General features: G+C 47.7%; 2 protein-coding genes across 6 annotated transcripts in view; one reads left to right on the top strand and one right to left on the bottom strand.

The window, feature by feature from the left end:
* LOC136789574 (uncharacterized) overlaps positions 1-18,055 on the top strand; it is a 266,555-nt gene extending 248,500 nt beyond the window's left edge. For 2 of the 4 annotated variants that reach the window (XR_010828263.1, XM_066989624.1), the window contains 2 exons: positions 14,253-14,388; positions 16,722-18,055. Coding sequence is in view for 3 of the 4 variants with exons in the window: in XM_066989624.1 (XP_066845725.1) it covers positions 14,253-14,364 (112 nt within the window). In the remaining variant the exon portion in view is untranslated. Of the gene's footprint in view, positions 1-14,252 lie in introns of all 4 variants that reach the window. The other 2 variants (XM_066989633.1, XM_066989623.1) reach the window with 1 other exon arrangement.
* Positions 1-23,703, bottom strand: part of LOC136789573 (adenosine 5'-monophosphoramidase HINT1-like) — a 77,148-nt gene that overhangs the window by 32,825 nt on the left and 20,620 nt on the right. The window lies entirely within an intron of this gene.

Raw genomic sequence — 23,703 nt, 5'->3', positions numbered from 1 at the left:
ACTTAACACCGTTCCCGCAGGTCCTGTCGCTGGTGATAATGGAGAATAGGTCACCTGCCTCTCCACTCCCCCTCGCGAGGAAGTTGTAGACTGTGATGAGGTCCCCCCTCAGCCTCCTCTTCTCCAGGCTGAACAGGCCAAGTGACCTCAGCCGCTCCTCATATGTCTTCCCCTCTAGGCCCTTCACCATCTTTGTCGCCCTCCTCTGGACACTCTCCAACAGTTTTACGTCCTTTTTGTACTGTGGTGCCCAAAACTGCACACAGTACTCGAGGTGAGGCCGCACCAGCGCAGAGTAGAGCGGGACAATCACTTCCCTCAACCGACTAGCGATGCCGTGCTTGATGCACCCCGGGATACGGTTGGCCCTCCTGGCTGCCAGGGCGCACTGCTGGCTCATATTCAACTTGCTGTCAACCACAACCCCCAGATCCCTCTCTGCGGGGCTGCTCTCCAGCGTCTCATCGCCCAGTCTGTACGTATAGCCAGGGTTGCCCTGTCCCAGGTGCAGGACCCGGCACTTGCTTTTGTTAAACTTCATGTGGTTGGTGATCGCCCAGCTCTCCAATCTGTCCAGATCTCTCTGCAAGGCCTTTCCACCCTCATCCAAGTCCACAGCTCCTCCAAGTTTGGTGTCGTCGGCAAATTTCCTCAAAACACCCTCTAGTCCTACATCCAAATCATTTATAAAAACACTGAAGAGGACTGGCCCTAAAATGGAGCCTTGAGGGACCCCACTAGTGACCATCCGCCAGCCTGATGTGGCCCCATTTACCACAACCCTTTGAGCCCTGCCCGTCAGCCAATTGCTCACCCATCGTATGATGTTTTTGTTTAGCTGTATGCTGGACACTTTGTCCAGTAGGATCCTATGGGAAACCGTGTCGAAAGCTTTGCTGAAGTCCAAAAAGATCACATCAGCTGGTTTCCCTTGATCGACTAGATGGGTGATCTTATCATAAAAAGAAATCAAATTTGTTAGGCAGGACCTACCCCTCGTGAACCCATGTTGGCTGGGACCAATGACTGCATTGTCCCCCAGGTGCGCTTCAATAGCTTCAAGGATCATCCTCTCCATAATTTTACCAGGCACTGACGTGAGACTGACAGGCCTGTAATTGCTAGGGTCTTCTTTCTTGCCCTTCTTGAAAATTGGCACAACATTTGCCAGCTTCCAGTCCAATGGGACCTCTCCAGATTCCCAAGATCGTTGAAAAATAATTGAGAGAGGTCCCGCGATGACGTCAGCCAGCTCTTTAAGCACCCTGGGATGAATCCCATCTGCACCCATGGACTTGTATGGATCCAGGTGGAGCAGCAAATCCCGCACACGTTCAGGGTCGGTTGGGAGTTTGTCATTCCCACCATCATGGTCCTCCAGCTCAGGGTACCCTGGGTCCTGAAGCCCATCATTAGCACTGAAGACAGAGGCGAAGAAGGCGTTAAACGTCTCTGCTTTGCCTATGTCATTGTCTGTGAGGAGACCTTCCCCATCTAGTAGCGGACCTATGTTTTCTTTGGTCCTCCTTTTTCTGTTCACATATCTAAAAAAAACTTTTTTATTGTCTCCCACAGACCTGGCCAGCTTCAACCCTAGTTGGGCTTTGGCCACACGAATTTTCTCCCTACAAACACGAACAGCATCCCTGTATTCCTTCCACGTTGCCTGACCCTGCTTCCAGCAGCTGTACACTTTCTTTTTTCACCTAAGCTCCAGTAGAAGGTCCCTGGTCATCCAGGCCGGCCTTCTGCCCCGCCTGCTTGACTTTTTTGGAATCGCCTGATCTTGTGCTTTTAGGAGGCAGTGCTTAAAGACTGACCAGCACTGATGGACGCCAATGCCTTCAAAAGCAGTTTCCCAGGGGACCTTGCTGACTAGTTCCCTGAGCAGCCTGAAGTCTGCTTTCCCCATATCCAGGGCTGAAGTTTTGGTGGCAGTTTTCCTTCTGTCACCATAAATTCTAAACTCAACCACTTCATGGTCACATGTCATAGTCCACACAGTCCTGCCAGCCAATCACAACAGAGCATGCGACCGGAAGAAGGGAGTGACTGCTGGGGTAAATACCCTTGAGGCTGCTGAGAGGGAGTGGATTTTCCACTAAAAGTTGAGGGGAAGTGGGGAATTTGTCACTTCTTATCTTGTACGTCAGTGGTACCTGTACTACTAATATAGCTTAATCATCCCAAACCACAACTGAACAAAGAAAAATCTGATGCTATAAAACTTTGGAACTTCCAGCAATATATTGTTCAACCTTCAAGGTAAACTAATATGGATATTGTTTATTTTACACAGTAATCAGTAAACAATAATAATTAGTAGAATGGAGTAGAATTAAAGTAGAATGGAGTAGAACTGAAGTAGAATGGAGCAAACAAAACAAATATTTTCAGTCTGTGTAAAGGCAGTTTTTTAAGCTTCCCTCAGAGATTTGGGCTAGTAAAGAAAAAGAGAGACTAAGTGGTGGTTTGGCTGGAAATGGAATCCATACATACTCTCAAAGAAACCACTCACTTTTTAATTTTTCTCTCAGTTTCTGGTCACCATTTTTAATGTAGATGTGAAATAAAGAAGTAGGGCAGGATATCTTGAGCGGCCTGGCAAATTAATGACAATGAAATAAACACCCCATGTGTATATTGATTAGTGAATGCTAGTTATTAAAATGATTTATTCAAAAAAAGTAACTCTAGGCTGGGGTTCTTTCTTCAGGGTTTTCAGATGATGTGTGTATTGAAACCTGTGGACTGTTTCTAGCTTTTGTACTTTGAAGAGATGTGATTTATTGCACAGACACTTTTCCATGAGTCTTTTTATTCCTGGTTCTCTTACCTTTATGAAATATGAGAGATCTGAAACAGATCCTTCTGTGATGCTTAGAAGTTGAAATGTGGCACGGATAAGAAAATATTTTTTAATTTTATTTTCCTTGCAAACTATTTTTTTAAGCCCATTGCTTATATTCCCATTACCATTTATTTGGAGTTGGTAATTTATTCTGGTAGATCTTCCTGGGGATTTCTTGAACATTCACTTGGTTGGGTAGCAACATTTAGAAGTTAACAGGAAGTCAATTTGTGACCAGCAAGCAACAACAGTGTCACAAACAGCAGAACTGGCAGGATGCAGACTGCTGTGGAGTCACAGCTGTTGAATGTAGTGTGAAGCAGAAATACTACCACATAGACATTAGTCCTCATAATTTAATGCACATTAAATTTTACTAATATTCAGATATAGGTATGCCATAGAACTGTCAACCAATGTATTTATTCTAGTGTTACGTGGTTGTAGTTCATTTCAGGCTATGTAGTAAGCTCCATGTCTTACCTCAAGGGGAGAAATCGTATGTGAAAGCATTTTCTAAGTTCCCGTTTATACTACAGTTTTCAAACCAGAGCCTTTACATTTCATACCCAGTGCTGTAAAGCTGATAATATGAAACTGAAACATCGAACAATGCTGTTTTCATATCACAGAATGTTAGGGATTGGAAGCTGACCTTGAAAGATCTAGTCCAATCCCCCTGCCGGAGCAGGAACACCTAGATCAGGTCACACAGGAACGCGTCCAGCTGGGTTTTCAATGTCTCCAGAGAAGGAGATTCCACAACCCCCCTGAGTTGAAGTTTTGGCTGAAGTTTTGGTGACAGTTTTCCTTCTGTCACCATAAATTCTAAACTCAACCACTTCGTGGTCACTATGACTGAGACGGCCGCCAACTGCCACGTCCCCCACAAGACCCTCTCTGTTCTCCAGCAACAGATCTAGGAGGGCACCTTTCCTAGTTGGCTCTCTTAGCACCTGCACCAAGAAGTTATCATCTAGGTGTTTTATGAACCTCCTGGACTTGCTCGTGTCAGCCGTGTGGTGATCCCAGCTGACGTCTGGCAAGTTGAAATCCCCCATAAGGACAAGGGGAGTTGATCTCGAGGCATCTCTTAGTTCTGCAAAGAATAATTCATCGACGTTGTTGTCCTGGCCGGGTGGTCTGTAATAAGACTCCCACAACAACATCCCCTTTATTTGTTCGTCCCTTAATCCTTACCCAGAGGCTCTCAACTTTGCCATCGCCAACTTGAAGTTCCACACAGTCCAGCCCATGCTTCACATACATTGCCACCCCGGCCACCTCGCCTACCCTGCCTGTCCCTCTTGAAGAGCCTGTAACCATCTATTGCAACACACCAGCCACAGGACTCATCCCACCAGGTTTCGCTTATGCCAATGATGTCGTAGCTGTGGGACTGGGCCAAGACTTCTAGCTCATCCATTTTATTCCTCATACTGCGTGCATTTGTGTAGAAGCACTTCAAATGCGCCTCCCTACACGCAGCACCTTGTGTACCTGACCGAAGGGCCTCACTAGGACACAGTCCCTCTGATTCTAGCACACCATCCCTTAGCTCATCACCGGTGTGCCTGGTTTTATCCCCTTCCCCCTTCGACTCCAGTTTAAAGCCCTATCTATCAGCCCTGCCAACTCCTGAGCAAAAATCCTTACCTCTCTCTGAGAGAGGCGCATCCCATCTGGTGCCAGCAGGCCCGGTGTCGCGTAGACCTTCCTGTGATCGAAAAACCCAAAATTCCGCCGGTTGCACCAGTCCCGAAGCCACGTGTTAATGTGATGAGTCTGCTTGTCAGCATCGATCCCCCCTATCAGAAGGACAGAGGCAAACACAACCTGTGCCCCTGATCCTTTAAGTAGTCGCCCCAAAGCCCTAAAGTCCCTTTTGATCGCTCTCGGACTTCTCGTTGCTACCTCGTCATTACCAGCCTGAAAGACCAGTAGCGGGTAGTAGTCGGTGGGCCTTACCAGGTGCTTGACTTTCTTAGCGAAGTCTCTCACCTGAGTCCCAGGGAAGCAACAGACTTCCCTGTGGGTTGGGTCCGGTCGGCATATCGGGCCCTCTGTCCCTTTCAAAAGGGAGTCCCCCATGACAATAACCCTTCTTTCTTTTTTGACAGTTGATGTAGCAATGCGGGGGGTAGGTTGCCTTGCCTTAGGCATCCTCTCCAACTGGGACGGGCTTTCGTCTACTTCGTTGTTCTGACTGTCGTGTTCTAGAGCCTCATACCTGTTATATAAGGGTAGATGGGAAGGTGAGGTGGGCAGGGACAGGGCTCGCCTACCACCCCAAACAGGAACCTGCCTCCATTCCCCCCCTTGGCCTAGGTCTCCTCTTACTGCCTGGCGGGATGAGGGAACTTTTGTCTTCTGCGTAGCAGGAGACATTTGTGCTATGGAAGGCTCGTGAGTCTGTCTCAGAGAGGGTAGAGTACACCTCCACCAGTCAATTTCCCTCTCTGACTCCCTGATGCTCCTGAGCCTGCTCACCTCCTCCCGAAGCTCCGCTACCTGGCTGAGCAGCTCTTCAACCTGGGCACACCTCCCACAGGCATACCCCTTGCTGCTGCTGTCAGATACCGACAGAAGACTCGGGCACACCCTGCAGCCCAAGACCTGGACGGCTGCATGTTTCCCCGAGCCCTCCGTCTGAGTAGCCACATCGGTGACTGTGGCTGGAGAGGCCGCAACAGATGCGGAGGCCATGGTTTTCTGCCTGGTGGATACCATGGCCAGGTTCCTCGTAGGCAGGCTACAAGTACCGAAGGGAAAGACCGCTGCAAAAGAGCAGCGAGGGGCCCTCCCTGCTTGCCCTGCCTGCATGAACTGCCACGCAAACTGCCGTGCCCCGCCCTTCTGATGCGCCACGCCCTGTTTGCCCTCCCTGTTTGCCGTGGTCCTGGTCGCTCGCGCTCCCTAGGGGCTGCCTTTGAACGGCCGGGGCGGGGGCGCTGCTGGCTCCGCCTATGCCTCTCAGCCTCCCTCGTGAGGGCTGCCGGGTCCTGGCGGCTCTCTCGGCTGCTTCCAGTGGCCTCGATGCCGAAAAAAAAGCCTTGCCTGTCTCGATCCCCCGCTCCGCTGCAGAACACATCTGCCCCAGAGCCGATTGCCTTGGCAAGTGGGCACACTCCCTCACTCACACTCACACTCCCTCAAACCCACAACGGCAAGTGCCACGTACTTACAAAGGTGGAAGCAACAACCAGATGGCTGGAAACATATCCTGTGCCCCATGCCACCGCCCAGAACGCTATCCGGGGCCTCGAAAAGCAAGTCCTATGGCGACATGGCACCCCAGAATGAACTGAGTCAGACAATGGGACCCATTTCCGAAACAACCTTATAGACACTTATAGGCAAAGGGTGCTGGGAAACGGAAACGGACCACAAGTCCTCTGGAGGCATCTCCTGGCAGGTGTGAAGGAAAGGTATCCCTTCAAGGAAGATCTTGTATGTCTACCGGGCAAGTGGACCACCATGGAGAAGGGAATCCAGTACCTGAGGGAATTAGGTGTATGAGAGGTGATTTATGAGGACCTAGACAGTGAGCAGCTATCCAAAGATCCAGATGAAGTCAAATGTACACCACCCATGTGGCAGAAGTTTGTACGGAGTGCACCATCATCATATGCCAACTCATTGGCGGTAATGACCTGGAAAGACAATGAGGAACCCACGGTGGATGAATTGGCTAAACAACTCCGGCGGTCTGAAGAAAGTCTCTCCTCTTCACTACAGGCCTGCATCTCGGCTGTGGAAAAACTTTCTCAAGAGTTCCACCTACTAAAAGAGAATACTTTGGAGAAACTTTCTGAAGAGGTCCACCAACTTAGAATTTATCTTCCTCCCCACTTTTACAAACCAGTGTCTCAGCTATCAGGGGTAAGCATCCTTCTGAGCAAGGAACTCAATATAGTGGGTACACACCCCATGCCACCCTGTGGTTTTACCTACATGACCATGGAGAGGACATGAGAAAATGGGATGGAAAATCTACCTCGCCCCTAGAGGCGTGGGTACGTGAGTTATAAGGAAAAACAGTCACAAAAGGGGGGTTCTCTGAGAAACTTGCTGCTCCTATTTCCAGCGGGCAGTCCTCCAGACACAGGAATGAAGATTCTGATAAGGACTAGAGGGGCCCTGCCTCCAGCCAGGAGGAGGAAAGGGACAATCGGGTTTATTGGACTGTTGTGGATTCAATGGCCTCGCACATCAGATGCACAGAAGTATAAGGCTTTAGTAGACACCGGTGCACAGTGTACTGTAATGCCATCAAGCTATAAAGGGCCAGAGCCCATCTGTATTTATGGGGTGACGGGGGGATCCCAGCAGTTAACTGTATTGGAGGCTGAAGTGAGTCTAACCGGGAACGAGTGGCAAAAGCACCGTATTGTGACTGGCCCAGATGCTCCGTGCATCCTTGGCATAGACTGTCTCAGAAGAGAATATTTCAAGGATCCAAAAGGGTTCCGGTGGGCTTTCGGCATAGCTGCCTTAGAGACAGGGGTCATTAAACAGTTGTCTACCTTGCCCGGTCTCTCAGAGGACCCTTCTGTTGTGGGGCTGCTGAGGGTTGAAGAACAGCAGGTGCTAATTGCTACCACAGCTGTGCACCGGCGGCAATATCGCACCAACCGAGACTCCCTGATTCCCATCCATGAGTTGGTTCATCGACTGGAGAGCCAAGGAGTGATCAGCAAGACTCATTCACCTTTTAATAGTCCCATATGGCCAGTGCGAAAGTCTCATGGTGAGTGGAGACTAACAGTGGACTATCGTGGCCTGAACAAAGTCACGCCACCGCTGAGTGCTGCAGTGCCGGACATGCTAGAACTCCAGTACGAACTGGAATCAAAGGCAGCCAAGTGGTATGCCACAATTGATATCGCTAATGCATTTTTCTCCATCCCTCTAGCAGCACAGTGCAGGCCACAGTTTGCTTTTACTTGGAAGAGTGTCCAATATACTTGGAATCGGCTGCCCCAGGGGTGGAAACACAGCCCTACCATTTGCCATGGACTGACCCAGTCTGCGCTGGAGCAGGGGGAAGCTCCTGAACACCTGCAGTACATCGATGACATCATTGTGTGGGGTGACACAGCAGAGGAAGTGTTTGAGAAAGGGAAGAAAATAGTCCAAATCATTCTGAAGGCTGGTTTTGCCATGAAAGAAAATAAAGTCAAAGGACTGTACTGGGTCTAGCTGGGATGTTAACTTGCCCTGCAGCAGCCCATACAGTGCTGTGCTCTGCACTTGTAGCTAGAACTGCAGTGGTATCACACCAGTGTTGTGTCTGCTGCTGAGCAGTGCTGGCACAGCATAAGGACTCCCTCTAACCCTCCCGGAGTCAGCAGGCTGGGGGTGGGCAAAAAGTGAGAAAGGAACATCACCAGGGCAGCTGACCTAAACCAACCAAAGGGATATTCCGTATTCACCTAGATCAGGTCACACAGGAACGTGTCCAGCTGGGTTTTCAGTGTCTGCAGAGAAGGAGATTCCACAACCCCCCGGGCAGCCTGTTCCAGTGTTCTGTCACCCTCACCGTAAAAAAGCTTCGTCTCACATTTAAGCAGAACCTCCTATGTTCCAGCTTGCACCCATTGCCCCTTGTCTTATCTTGAGATGTCACTGAGAAGAGCCTGGTTCCGTCCTCCTGACACTCACCCTTTACATATTTATAAACATTAATAAGGTCACCCCTCAGTCTCCTCTTCTCCAAGCTAAAGAGACCCAGCTCCCTCAGCCTTTCCTCATAAGGGAGATGCTCCACTCCCTTAATCATCCTCGTGTCTCTGCGCTGGACTGTCTCAGGCAGTTCCCTGTCCTTCTTGAACCGAGGGGCCCAGAACTGGACGCAATATTCCAGATGCGGTCTCACCAGGGCAGAGTAGAGGTGGAGGAGAACCTCTCTCGACCTACTAACCACACCCCTTCTAATACACCCCAGGATGCCATTGGCCTTCTTGGCTGGCTGGCTCATGGTCATCCTGCTGTCCACCAGGACCCCCAGGCCCCTTTCCCCTATGCTGCTCTCCAACAGGGCAGTCCCCAACTTATAGTGGTGCCTGGGGTTGTTCTTGCCCAGATGCAGGACTCTACACTTGCCCTTGTTACATTTCATTAAATTTCTCCCCGCCCAACTCTCCAGGCTGTTGAGGTCTCGCTGGATGGCAGCACAGCCTTCCAGTTGTGGGAATAAAAATGTTGTTTTTGCAGAGTTACATTGTTTAAAGGTAAGGAATGTGGTATTGAGATATGCTTGCAGTGATAAGAAAGCTTAGCAGGCGACCTTGTAAAATGCAGACAACCAGACTACTTAGAACAATTAGGTGAAGATCACGGTGTCAAGTCAAGTCAGATAAGTGAAGAAACATTACCACTTCAAACAGTAAAAATGTCAAAAGAAATTTGAAATTTAACAGGCCAGCAACTGAAGGCCATGTATTGTCTGTGAAGCATCGGATAGGTTGTGAACCTGGATTACCCAGTCAATGGGGAAACAGGGGAGGGTCCTGGTCATCGAGAAATAAAGTATATAAACCGTACTGTGTGACTAGTAGGTGCACTCCTGCTTGTGGGACGCCCGCCATTGCAATCGCGAATAAATTACTTCTTCACTGAGATCCTCGCCTGAGCCTAAGTTATTGGCTACAGAGTGTTTCTCACACGGTGTGTCAGCCACTCCTCCCAGTTTAGTGTCATCATCAAACTTGCTGACAGCGCACTCCATTCCCTCATCCAAGTCACTGATGAATATATTTAACAGTACTGGTCCCAGTACTGACCCTTGAGGGACTCCACTAGATACAGGCCTCCAACTTGAGTCCATCCCATCGACCACAAGTCTCTGGCTTCTTCCCTTCAGCCAGTTCGCAGTCCACCTCACTACCTGATCATCCAGACCACACTTCCTCAATTTAGCTGTGAGGATGCTGTGGGAGATGGTGTCAAAGGCTTTACTGAAATCAAGACAGATCACGTCCACTGTTTTACCATCATCTATCCACCTGGTTATGTCTTCATAAAAGGCTATCAGGTTGGTCAAGCACGACTTCCCCTTGGTGAAGCCATGTTGACTACCCCCAATGACACTTTTATCCTTGATATGTCTGGAGACAATGTCAAGGATAAGTTGTTCCATCACCTTTCCAGGGATGGAGGTGAGGCTGACCGGTCTATAGTTACTCGGGTCCTCCTTCTTGCCCTTTTTGAAGACTGGAGTGACATTTGCTTTCCTCCAGTCCTCAGGCACTACTCCCGATGCCCACGACTTACCAAAGATGATGGAGAGCAGCCTAGCAGTGACTTCTTCCCTCAGCACCCGCGGTGCATCCCATCAGGACCCATTGATTTATGGATGTCCAGCTTACTTAATCGATCCTTAACTCAGTCCTCATCAACCAAGGCAAACTCCTTTATCCCGACTTCCTCTGGGGCCTCAGGGGTATGGGGCTCCTCAGGACAGCCTCCGGCATTACAGACAGAGGCAAAGAAGGCATTCAGTAACTCCGCCTTCTCTTTATCTTCTGTCACCAGGGCACCCACCTCATTCATCAGTGGGCCTACATTGCCTCTAGTGTTAGTTTTATCTGCAATGTATTTGAAGAAGCCTTTTTTTTTTTCCTTGACCCCTCTCGCAAGGTTTAATTCTAAGGAGGCCTTAGCTTTCCTAGCTGCCTCCCTGCATCCTCTGACAACAGTCTTACTTTCCTCCCAAGTGGCCAGCCCCCCCTTCCATGATCTGTAGACTCTCCTCTTCCACTAGAGTTTGCCCAGCAGTTCCCTGTTTAACCATGCAGGTCTCCTGGTTCTCTTTCCTGACTTCCTACCTGTTGGGATGCTCTGATCTTGAGCTCGGAAGAAGCAATCCTTGAACGCTAACCGACTGTCTTGGGCCCCTTTACCTTCAACTACCCTGTTCCATGGGATTTCCCTTAGCAATTGCTTGAAAAGGCCAAAGTCAGCCCTACTGAAGTCCAGGGTTGCGATTCTACTCGGTATTCTGTTCCTGCCACATGAGATCCTAAACTCCACCATCTCATGGTCGCTGCAACCAAGGCTGCCCTCAACCTTCACCACTTCAACCAGCCCCTCCTTGTTAGTGAGGACAAGATCCAGCAGCGCTCCTCTCCTAGTTGGCACATTCACCATTTGCATCAGGAAGTTTTCATCAGTGCACTGAAGGAACCTCCTGGACTGCAGATGGATGGCTGAGTAGGCCTTCCAGCAAATGTCAGGGTAGTTGAAATCCCCCATGATAACCAGGGCTTGTGATTGTTAGGCTGCTATCATTAGACACTATACACCACAGGCTAAAAGTATTGCAAGCTCAGCTATTGACTATACTTCAGGATTGCCTACAAAATAAAGTCTTGGCCAAATCACTGGGGCAGTTTGGAGTATCGTGCCATTTTTTAGCTCCTTTCTGTGCTGGATGTTTGATGAGAATTAAAGGATTTAATTTTGTGACTGTGGACAGGGAAAAAAGCTGATGTGAAGGCAAGGCACAAAGCAGACAAAGGCTTCCCAGTTAAGGAGTAGGAAGTTAGCCATATTTAGCAGATTTATTTTCCGCCCCCAGAGATACCTTTGTAAACCTCTTGTCTACAGCATGTTTTTCTGACATTCCTGTGGTTTGTGGGATTAATAACAACTGGTAGCATATCATACCTGTTGTGGCAGTTGGTGTCTATCAATTTTAAGTCAATTTCTTTTCTACCATTAAACTTAAAAATGTATAAAATTTTGAAGTATCTGTAGCAACAAATGTTGATGCTAAAGGTATAAAAAGGAAGACAGATTAAAATAGGCCTAACGAATGCCTGGTGATATAGAATCATAGAATGGTTTGGGTTGTAAGGGACCTTAAAGATCATCTAGTTCCAATCCCTTGCCATGGGTAGGGTCACCTACCACTAGACCAGGTTGCTCAAAGCCCCATCCAACCTGGCCTTGAATGCTTCCAGGGATGGGACATCCACAACTTCTTACGGGTTATTTCGTAGAGCAGGCGTACAATTAGACTGTGATTTGCAATGTGCATTCTCCAAAACCCCACGACACCTAGGAAAGTTTGGGTTTCTTTCTTTCAGATCCTTGTGGTGGTTTTACCTTGTTAGGCAGCTGAACTCTACCACAACCGCTCTCTCATTCCCCCTCCTCAGAAGAGGAGGGGAAAAAGTAAAGGAAAGGACAACTCATGGCTTGAGATAAGGATAATTTAATTAAAGGGAAAAATAATTATTAAGGAAAGATTATTATTAATTGAACAATTTAACTAAAGGCAAAAAGGGGAAAGGGGAAAAAAGGGAAAACGGAAAAAACAAAGGAAAGGCTGTGTGGAAGTGCAGAGGAAAAAAATACTTTCTGCTTCCCACAAATGAGCGATGCTTGACCACGTCCTTGAAGCAGGGCCTCAATGCACATAGCCGGTGTTCGGGAGGACAGATGTTTTCGCAACGAGAGCCAACCCCTCCCCTCTTCTTCCTTTTTCCACCTTTTATTGCTGAGTGTGACATCATATGGTATGGAATATCCCTTTGGTTGGTTTAGGTCAGCTGCCCTGGTGATGTTAGAAAGATAATAATCTTTCCACCAACTAACAAAAAAGAAACCCAAACTTTCCTAGGTGTCGTGGGGTTTAGGAGAATGCACATTGCAAATCACAGTCTAATTGTACGCCTGCTCTACCAAATAACCCGTAAGAAGTACATCAGCTTTGCTAGCAGGATGTCGTGGGAGACAGTATCACAAGCCTTGCTAAAGTCAAGGTAGATGACATCCACTGCTCTCCCTCCATCAACCCAGCTGGTGATGCCATCATAGAAGGCAACGAGGTTGGTCGAGCACGACTTCCCCTTGGTGAATCCATGCTGACTACTCCTCATAACCTTCTTCTCTTCCAATTGCTTGGAGATGGCATCCAGAACAAGCTGTTCCAACACCTTTCCAGGGACAGAGGTGAGACTGACTGGCCTGTAGTTTCCCAGATCCTCCTTCTTGCCCTTTTTGAAGACCGGAGTGACATTGGCTATCCTCCGGTCTTCAGGCACCTCTCCTGTTCTCCAAGAGCTTCAAAGATGAAAGAGAGCCGTTCGGCGATAACCTCTGCCAGCTCCCTCATCACACGTGCATGCATCCCATCAGGGCCCATGGATTTGTGTGCGTTGATCCCAGTCAGATGCTCCCGAACCACCCCCTCCTCAACCAGAGGGGAGTTCTCCATTTCCCAGACTCTTTCTCCTCCCTCCAGGGTCCAGGAGTCCTGGGGGGGTAGTCTTTGAAGCAAAGACTGAAGCAAAGAAGGCATTCAATATCTCTGCCTTCTCAGCATCCCTCATTACCAGGACACCCGTCTCGTTCAGCAGGGGACCCGCATTATCCCTAGTCTTCCTTTTATTGTTTACATACTTAAAAAAACCCTTCTTATTATCCTTTATCTTCTTTGCCAGCTTCATCTCCAGGTGGGCTTTAGCCTTCCTCATCGCGTCCCTGCAGGCCCTGACAACACTCCTATACTCCTCCCAAGAGGACAGGCCTGTCCTGGTTTTGGCTAGGACAGAGTTAATTTTCCTCCTAGTAGCTGGTAGGGTGCCCTGTTTGGGATTTAGGATGAGAAGAGTGTTGATAACATGCTGATGTTTTAATTGTTGCAGAGCAGTGCTTACACCAAGCCAAGGACTTTTCAGCTTCTCGCTCTGTCCTGCCAGCGGGCAGGCTGGGGGTGCATCAGGAGCTGGGAGGGGACAGACCCAGGACAGCTGACCCAAACTGGCCAAAGCAGTATTCCATATCATATGACGTCACCCTGAACAGTTAATATGGGGTGGCTGGCCGAGCCTGGGGTGGGACCACTGCTCTGGTCAAGATGGGCATCGGTCAGCGGGTGGTGAGCAATTGCATTGTGCATCACTTTCTTTGTACATGCTATGATTATTACTATTATCATCATTATTATTATTTCTCTTTCTTTTCTGTCCTATTAAACTATCTTTGTCTCAACCCATGAGCTTTTTGTTTTTTTCCCTGATTCTCTCCCCCATTCATTGGGGCAGGGGGGTGAGCGAATGGCTGTGTGGTGCTTAGCTGCCTGCCAGGTTAAGCCACAGCACAGGTGCATGGGAACAATAAAGAAAAGACCCAATGGGGATCCCAAACGACTAAACAAACCAGAAGAACTGGTCAGTCAGCTCATGAACCACAAACTGGATTTTGAAGTCAGTGTCACATGGAGAGGGCAGGTGGTGGTCGCAGAGATCCCTTTCCCCTGGGTGGTGGTGGGGATCTTACAGCTACTTTTAAGACCATTATGGGGTGCAGGCTGGTGCTATGCGTCTTTCTTTGTCCTTAGGTTGAAGACCTTATACAATGTTTCAAAAATTTCCAAATGACTTTGTTACAGGGAGAAGTCAGGACTGTATTATGACTTTTCTGCATTCCCGTCCAGGCCTGCAGCAACCAAAGAAAGGAGAACAGGCATTGAAGTGACAGCAGAATTCAAGGAAAAAAAATGAAAAAAATCTGGAGAAGTTTGACTGGTAACCAACTCCCCTCATATCCTGTTAATTAATTTTCCCTCTTTTTGTGTTAAATTGATTGTCTAGTGTTTCATTTTATATATGTGTTGTAGCAGTGTGTCAGCAGACATGCCAGTTCTCTTAAAAGATATTTACTATGCTCCTGGGAAAGTGGGAAGCTTTGGCTGTATAAATCCCCTTTTTAAGGACACTAAAAGGCAAACTGCTAAGTTGAACAGAAGCCAAGTGGCAACCTGGCTTGCAAGCAAGGTGGATGCACAGTGCAGGCAGACCTAGTTGATATGCAACAGTTTTCCAAACACAATGGTAGTGTTAAGTACATCCCAGTGATGCTAGACATATTAGCCATGTATGCCTGGGCCATTAGTCTAAAAGGCAGAACAGGTGATGAAAGAGCCAGGTATACTGGTTCTGGCTGGGATTGAGTTAATTTACTTCATAGCAGCTCCTGTGCATCTGTTTTAGATTTGTGACCAAAACAATGCTGATAGTACACTCAGGTTTTAGCTATTGCTGAACAGTATTTGCATAACATCAAGGCTTTCTCTGTCTTACATTATACCCCCAATGCAGTAGGTTGGGAGAGGACACAACCAGGCAGATGACCTAAACTAACCAAAGAGATATTCCATGCCATATAGAACATCACGTTCAGCAATAAAAAGGAGAAGAGGGGTGTTTAGGTAGCTTATCCATCTTTTCCTCAGGGTCTGGCTGGGCATTGGTTTAACTGTGGGAGGTGGTGAGTGATTGCCTTTACATCACTTGTTTTGTTTTGTGTCTTTTTCATCTTCAACTTCTCCTTCACTTATAAAACTATTTTTATCTCAACCCACAAGTTTTCTTACATTTACTCTTCCTTTTCTCTTCCCCCATCCCACTGAGAGTGGAGGAGGGTGGGAGAAGCGAGTGAGCAGCTGTGTGGTACTTAGCTGCCAAGAAGGGTTAACCCACAACACCAGGGATTTAAAAATAATTTTAGCAGGGGGTGCAATTCTCAGGAATTACAGACTGATTGGGGAGAAGAATTTTTAAGCCAGCCTTTGAAAAAGATTATAAAGCAATTTAATGTTCCATTTTTTTACTAAATTGAAGTAAAAGCCCCTATCATAAAGCATTTTAACAGGACTCTCAAAACCAAGATGTGGTTATATTTTACAGCACACAGCACTGTTCACTATATTGATGTCCTGTCAGAGTTTATAAAGAGCTATAACCATAGCTTCCACAAGACTAACAGAGCCAAGCCTGTGGATGTCAATCCTTCAAACTCAGCAAGGTTTTGAAAAGCTGTATATGGGGATGCATTTAAAATTAAAGAATCTGTACCTCTGTTCAAAAAGGGAGACCACGTCAGGGTGTCTGGAATGAAAGACAATGAGATTTGAGAAAAGTTCACAGATTAAATTTTCATAGCTGAAATTGTAAGAAGTGGACAGATACCTGTGTACCTGTTCTAGGTTTGACTTTAGCTGGCTGCCATACGTCCACCTGGTCACACTCTCACTCATCTTCCTCTACAGGACAGGGGGGAAAATAAGATGGAAAATCTCATGGGTCGTGCTAAGGTCAGGGAGATCACTTATCAACTACCATCAAGGGCAAAACAGGCTTGACTTCGGATAGATTAATTTAATTTGTTGCTAATTAATAACAGAGTAGAATAGTGAGAAACAAAGACAGAACTAAAACCACCTTTCCCCCACCTCCCACTTCTCCCCAGTCTCAACTACATTCCCTGACCTTCTACCTTCTCCCTTGCCGAATGTCTCAGGGGTGGGTGAGGAATGGGTGTTGGGGTCAGTCCTTAACACTTCTCCTCTGACGCTCCTTCTTCACACTGCTCATACTTCAAGAACTGCTCCAGCATGGGTCCGTACCACAGGGTACAGTCCTTCAGGAATGGACTGCTCTAGCATGGGTCCCCCAGGGACTGTACTTCAGGCCAGAAAACCTGCTCCTGTGTGGGTTCTCCATGGGCTACATCTTTCTTCAGACCATAGCCACCTGCTGTGGCATCAGGTCCTCCATGGGTTGCAGTGTGGATATCTGCTCTGATGTGGTTTTTCCTATGGGCTACAGGGAATATCTGCTCCACCGTGGTCTCCTCCATGGGCTACAGGGTGACAACCTACTTCACCATGGTCTTCTGCATGCATGTTGAGGGTTAACCCTGGTAGGCAGCCAAGCCCTACACAGCCAAAACCAGTACAACAGGCTGCAGGGAAATCTCTGCTCTGGAACCTGGAGCACCTCCTCCCCTTCCTTTTTCACTGACTTTGGTGTCTGCAGGATTGTCTCTCTCACATTTTTCTCATTCCTTTCTCTCACAGCTATTGTGCAATGGATTTTACCCTTTGTTAAATATGTTTTCAGAGAGGTGCCACCAGCTTCACTGTTTGGCTCAGCTTTGTCCAGAGGTGGGTCCCTTTTAGAGCTGGCTGGAACAAGCTCTGTCCTACACAGCGGGAGGCAGCCCCTGGTCCCTTCTAACAGAGGCCACCTCTGCAGTCTCCTCATTACCAAAATCTTGCCACGTAAAACCAATAGGGTACTGCTTAATAGACTATGGTTATGAAGCAACTGAGGAGAGATTTTACCCTAAAGAACCTCAAAAAGTGAATCCTGACAAAGGGCAGAATCTACAAAATTAAGAAGATCTATGCAAAAGAGAAAAGAAAGAAACAGCTGCTGGTGAAGTGATATGGCCCCAGAAATTTAACAGATGGATAGAAGCCTCCCAAGTCCAAGACATCTAGTGATTTGTACTGGAGCAGGGTAGGAAAAAGGATGGCAGATGGGTGTTTCTACATCACGCTACCCAGCAATGCCAGCTTTAGGTTCTTCCCCCAAAACACCTGCTCAAAATTTACTGTACAGCTAGTGAGGCCCCTGGAGCTCCCAGGTGTGGAGTGGGAGGTAGAAATGAAGTATCTGCACATCTGGAATAACATCAATTAGGATGCCATCTTTGAAATAGGGCTTTAGGGCAAGACACGGCAGCATACTTTGCGGAAAGTCCCTCTCCATGTTGATGAAATCTATGAACCATCTTATTAACCTCCACAACAAAGCTTCAGTTGTCAACTTGTTAGTGTTGGGGAGAATCGAATGGATGTTTTATTAATGTCTCTTAGGTGATGGGTCATACAGTATAATTAAGCATTGCCGAATGTACTTACATTATCAATTAATTTATGTATACTGGGAAGTTTAGGGAGTATATTATCAAATAATCTATGTATACTGGGAAACTTAGGGAGTATACTGAACAGTCAAATGAATCTTTGAAGGGGAACCCTGGGAGGGAACAGATACAACCTGACCTTGGATAAGGGCCTGGAAGTGCTGAAATGAGTTGAAGCAGAACCAAGGAGTGGAGGGAGCATGCGTCGAGTGAGAAAGGTGAAAAGTTTAGCAGAGAGGAAGACTCCTTACTTCATCTGGACGACCACCTGGACGACCACCAGAGAGCGCCACGCATGTGCAAAGGGGAGGGGAGCTAATTAGAATGGAATGCGAGGCTGATGTTGCAACCTGTAATGAATATGTATGCCTTATGTAATGTTGAATGTATAAATAATGGCTGGAAAGTAACGGGACTTGAAGCCAGATTTGGGCACCTGCCCCGGCTTCCAGCGCTGAATAAAGCACCTTCATATAATCACTTGGTGGTTATGTGGTTGCTACGCTAACAAACTCTCCAACAGTGGGCCTGGTCTAGGACCCTGTCATAAGGAAAACAAAGCTCAAGATGTGTGAAAAGCCTTACACTTTTTCTACAGTCAGGGATCTGGCACATATTTTGGGGGCTTCTCTGGGTGTTGCTGCTAAGAAATTTCCCAGGATGGATGGGATTGCCTGTGCTCTCACTATTTTATTCACTCCCTTTGACTGCAATGGGCCAGAACTGATATATCAGATTTCCTGTCCCATGTTTCTCTTACTTCCCAAAAAGGATCTTAACAGTTCTAGATCTATATAAGCACAAATACAGGCTGGGCAGAGAATGGATTGAAAGCAGCCCTGAGGAGAAGGACTTGAAGGGTGCTGGTTGATGAGAAGCTCAACAGGAGCTGGCAACGTGCACTTGCAGCCCAGAAAGCCAACAGTATCCTGAGCTGCATCAAAAGGAGCATGGCCAGCAGGCCGATGGGAGGTGATTCTCCCCCTTTACTGTGCTCTCGTGAGACCCCATCTGGAGTACTGCATTCATCTCTGGGGCCCCCAGCACAAGAAGTACATGGAAGTATTAGAATGAGTCCAGAGGGCCACAAGGATGATCAGAGGGCTGGAAGAACACCTCTCCTACGAAGACAGGCTGAGGGAGTAGGAGTTGTTCAGCCTAGAGAAGAGAAGGCTCTGGGGAGACCTTAGAGGGGCCTTCCAGTACCTAAAGGGGGGCTACAGGAAAGCTGGGGAGGGACTCTTTGTCAGGGAGAGGAGCGATAGGGCAAGGAGTAATGGCTTTAAACTAAAAGAGGGTAGATTTAGATTGGATAGTTGGAAGAGATTCTTTACTCTGAGGGTGGTGAGGCAATGGAACAGGTTGCCCAGAGAAGTTGTGGACGCCCCATCCCTGGAAGCATTCAAGGCCAGGTTGGATGGGGTTTTGAGCAACCTGGTCTAGTGGTAGGTGACCCTACCCATGGCAAGGGATTGGAACTAGATGATCTTTAAGGTCCCTTACAACCCAAACCATTCTATGATTCTATATCACCAGGCATTCGTTAGGCCTATTTTAATCTGTCTTCCTTTTTATACCTTTAGCATCAACATTTGTTGCTACAGATACTTCAAAATTTTATACATTTTTGAGTTTAATGGTAAAATTTAAAATTTAATTGAGTAAAAAAGAAATTGACTTGCAGAGGTGGGAATGACAAACTCCCAACCGACCCTGAACGTGTGCGGGATTTGCTGCTCCACCTGGATCCATACAAGTCCATGGGTGCAGATGGGATTCATCCCAGGGTGCTTAAAGAGCTGGCTGACGTCATCGCGGGACCTCTCTCAATTATTTTTCAACGATCTTGGGAATCTGGAGAGGTCCCATTGGACTGGAAGCTGGCAAATGTTGTGCCAATTTTCAAGAAGGGCAAGAAAGAAGACCCTAGCAATTACAGGCCTGTCAGTCTCACGTCAGTGCCTGGTAAAATTATGGAGAGGATGATCCTTGAAGCTATTGAAGCGCACCTGGGGGACAATGCAGTCATTGGTCCCAGCCAACATGGGTTCACGAGGGGTAGGTCCTGCCTAACAAATTTGATTTCTTTTTATGATAAGATCACCCATCTAGTCGATCAAGGGAAACCAGCTGATGTGATCTTTTTGGACTTCAGCAAAGCTTTCGACACGGTTTCCCATAGGATCCTACTGGACAAAGTGTCCAGCATACAGCTAAACAAAAACATCATACGATGGGTGAGCAATTGGCTGACGGGCAGGGCTCAAAGGGTTGTGGTAAATGGGGCCACATCAGGCTGGCGGATGGTCACTAGTGGGGTCCCTCAAGGCTCCATTTTAGGGCCAGTCCTCTTCAGTGTTTTTATAAATGATTTGGATGTAGGACTAGAGGGTGTTTTGAGGAAATTTGCCGACGACACCAAACTTGGAGGAGCTGTGGACTTGGATGAGGGTGGAAAGGCCTTGCAGAGAGATCTGGACAGATTGGAGAGCTGGGCGATCACCAACCACATGAAGTTTAACAAAAGCAAGTGCCGGGTCCTGCACCTGGGACAGGGCAACCCTGGCTATACGTACAGACTGGGCGATGAGACGCTGGAGAGCAGCCCCGCAGAGAGGGATCTGGGGGTTGTGGTTGACAGCAAGTTGAATATGAGCCAGCAGTGCGCCCTGGCAGCCAGGAGGGCCAACCGTATCCCGGGGTGCATCAAGCACGGCATCGCTAGTCGGTCGAGGGAAGTGATTGTCCCGCTCTACTCTGCGCTGGTGCGGCCTCACCTCGAGTACTGTGTGCAGTTTTGGGCACCACAGTACAAAAAGGACGTAAAACTGTTGGAGAGTGTCCAGAGGAGGGCGACAAAGATGGTGAAGGGCCTAGAGGGGAAGACATATGAGGAGCGGCTGAGGTCACTTGGCCTGTTCAGCCTGGAGAAGAGGAGGCTGAGGGGGGACCTCATCACAGTCTACAACTTCCTCGCGAGGGGGAGTGGAGAGGCAGGTGACCTATTCTCCATTATCACCAGTGACAGGACCTGCGGGAACGGTGTTAAGTTGAGGCAGGGGAAGTTTAGGCTAGACATCAGGAAGAGGTTCTTCACCGAGAGGGTGGTCGCACACTGGAATAGGCTCCCCAGTGAAGTAGTCACTGCACCAAGCCTGTCTGAATTTAAGAAGCAATTGGACTGTGCACTTAGTCACATGGTCTAAACTTTTGGGCAGACCTGTGCGGTGCCAGGAGTTGGACTTGATGATCCTTATGGGTCCCTTCCAACTCTGGATACTCTATGATTCTATGACTAACCACCCTACTTGTTTACTCAAATGTATATCAGACCGGGAAGGCACTTCCCTTACATACAGAGGGGGCTGACATTTTGTTACAGGTGCCATTTTATTGAAGGGAGCTACTATTTTGTTAAACATAACTCATGTGTTTTCATACTCCAGCGACTGGCTGATGGACATTTCTTGACACTGTCATACCCATATGTTCTCAGGTAGCCTTGCGACTGTCTGGTAGGACTAGTCACCCTTATCAGTGTACCTGGGAGCACACCAGTAAAGGAAGCCTACTGTCATTACGTACAGTGTGGCTGCCACTTTTGACAGCGTCATTCCCCATATGTTTTCATATTGCTCTGTGATTGGCTGACAGACATTTCTTGACACCATTATGCCCACATTTTCTCAGGGAGACCAGCCCAGTGACTCAGGGACCTGGGGTCTCTGCTTAGGCTGAGAGAGGCGGCTGCCACTTTCCTGTTTGCAGGTTCAACCAACAGTGAAGCTTAGCATGTATCCCAGAGACACACACACACAGAGGACACTAACACGGCTAGTCACACACAAACTGACACAGATGAGGCACTGTCTTCAACAGCACCTACATACAGGACTCACATAGAATGTAAACATAGACAGCCAAGTCCCCCTTCATCTGGTACAATAGGTCACTAGTGAAGGCACACACACAACGCAAGCACATGCACAGTCACAGATTCGTCAAGTACCGGCATGGCCCCTCTGTCCACCTGGTACCATTGCCTAGATCCCACCCACTTCACAGGTCCTCTGCTCACTGGTTGGTCCAGTTTGATGTTCACATGCAGCACTCACACGCTCGTCCCACAGGCACTCCACATTCACAAGTCCCCCACCAGCTAGTCCAGCAGGAAGTTGGCTAGTGTATACATATGCATACCAGGTTTGGGGAAAATACAGACACTTGGCACCCCTCCCCCAGCAGCCAGCACCAGGCATGCAGGCTGTGACCTGTTGTCCTGCTCCAGCCACAGTACTGAGCCTCTCACTAATGCTAGTCCCTCCCAGTATCTGTTTTTCAGGACAAAAAATGGTCCTGCGCTAGTGGCTGGAGGTTAAGTACTCCTGCCAATCCAGTAGCTGATTCTGAGACCCTATTCACTCTAGTAGCTGGGTTGCCTACACCCTCAGTCTGACTCCAGCAGCTGACACCCAGTCCATTCATGACGATCCCCCCAGTAGCTGGTACTCCAGCTTCAAGGTCTTTAGGACCCTCCCTAGATCCAGAGAGCTATGGCCCCTCCAACAACTGACACTAGGACCCTCATTCACTGCAGCCGATGACACCACAGGCCAGCGGCACCTATACCCCGGGTCTGACTCCAGCAGCTGGCACCAACCACACACACAGATCTCATGAGTAGCTGTCACTTAGTCCTTGCAGCACACATATCCATGGGATAGAGAATGAGAACATGCAAATGTAGTCCTGATACCAGTGTATAGTTAATTCTGTTTTGTGTGAAAGAGATAAAATATGTACTTTGAGGAAAAGGCAAGATGACCCAGGCCTTGGAGATGTCTAAAGGATGATTAACTGAGGCACTGCTAATCAGGAAGACCATTACATTGACATTCTTGAGGGAAACATCCTGAATTATGCCCTTGAATTCATCACCAATCAACCTAACTAGTTGGCTGAAAAACAAAGATTAAGAGTATTCTAATGTGAACTATCTGTGAACCATCCTCATTATAATAGTAAAAATCACACCCCTAGGCTGGGAGACCCCAGCCCAACAAGGGACCCTTCCTCTCTGAGGTTGCACAGAATGATTGTGTCATGGCAGCAGTATGCTAATTACATAACCAAGCAGAGGCTAGGGGATTGTACAAACATGTAAACGTATTGATAAGGGATTGTATAAAGAATGGCCTGGAAAATCCTTAGGTTTGATAGCTTTGTGGGAAACCACCTGGTACCCAGACTTGCTCAATTCTGAAATAAACAATATTTCAACCTAGGGTGTGGATTGGTTCACTGCACAATGGGTAACTGTGAGAAACACTCCGTAGCCAATAACTTAGGCTCAGGCGAGGATCTCAGTGAAGTAGTAATTTATTCGCGATTGCAATGGCGGGCGCCCCACAAGCAGGAGAGCGCACCTACTAGTTCCAAAAACACAGTTTATATACTTTTTGATGACAGGACCCTCCCCTGTTTCCCCACTGGAGTGGATAATCCAGGTTCACAATCTATCTGATGCTTCACAGACAATGCCTGGCCTTCAGTTGCCGGCCTGTTTTTGAGATGGTAATGTTTTCTCCCCTTATCTGGCTTGACTTAACATAGTGATTTTCACCTGATTGCTCTAAGGAGTCTGGTTGTCTGCATTTTAGGAGGTCACCTGCTGAGCTTTCTTATCACTGTAAGCATATCTCAATACCACATTCCTTCCTTCTATACAATGTAACACTGCAAAAACAACATTTCTATTCCCACAATTCCCCCCTTTTCTCTTTTTATAATTTGTTGATTTTTGCAAAATTTTTCTCTAAGATGTAATTTGGTAGATGTCTTCCTCTTCTTCACTTTCTTTGCTTTCCATTTCCTCTAATATCATCATCTTATGCAACAACCAATGGCTGTCAAAACTCCTGCTACTACAATCAAGGATGTAAATATGGACACTACCATCCCTTTCCATTTACCAAACCAAGATTCCAACCATCCTGTGATGGAAGTGTCTGCTCCTGAGTTTTCTGCCAATTCATTGGCAAGGGTGGTAAGCCCTTGCAATGCTCTAGTTACTGTGCCATCCGGGGCAGTATTGTTAGGGATAAAAGTACAACAACGGTTGCCCAGCA

Source organism: Anser cygnoides, unplaced genomic scaffold, assembly GCF_040182565.1.
Source record: "Anser cygnoides isolate HZ-2024a breed goose unplaced genomic scaffold, Taihu_goose_T2T_genome scaffold_71_1, whole genome shotgun sequence".
Taxonomy (NCBI): Eukaryota; Metazoa; Chordata; class Aves; order Anseriformes; family Anatidae; genus Anser; species Anser cygnoides.
Note: the sequence above shows the minus strand (reverse complement) of the source record. Positions and strands in the feature narration are given on the sequence as shown.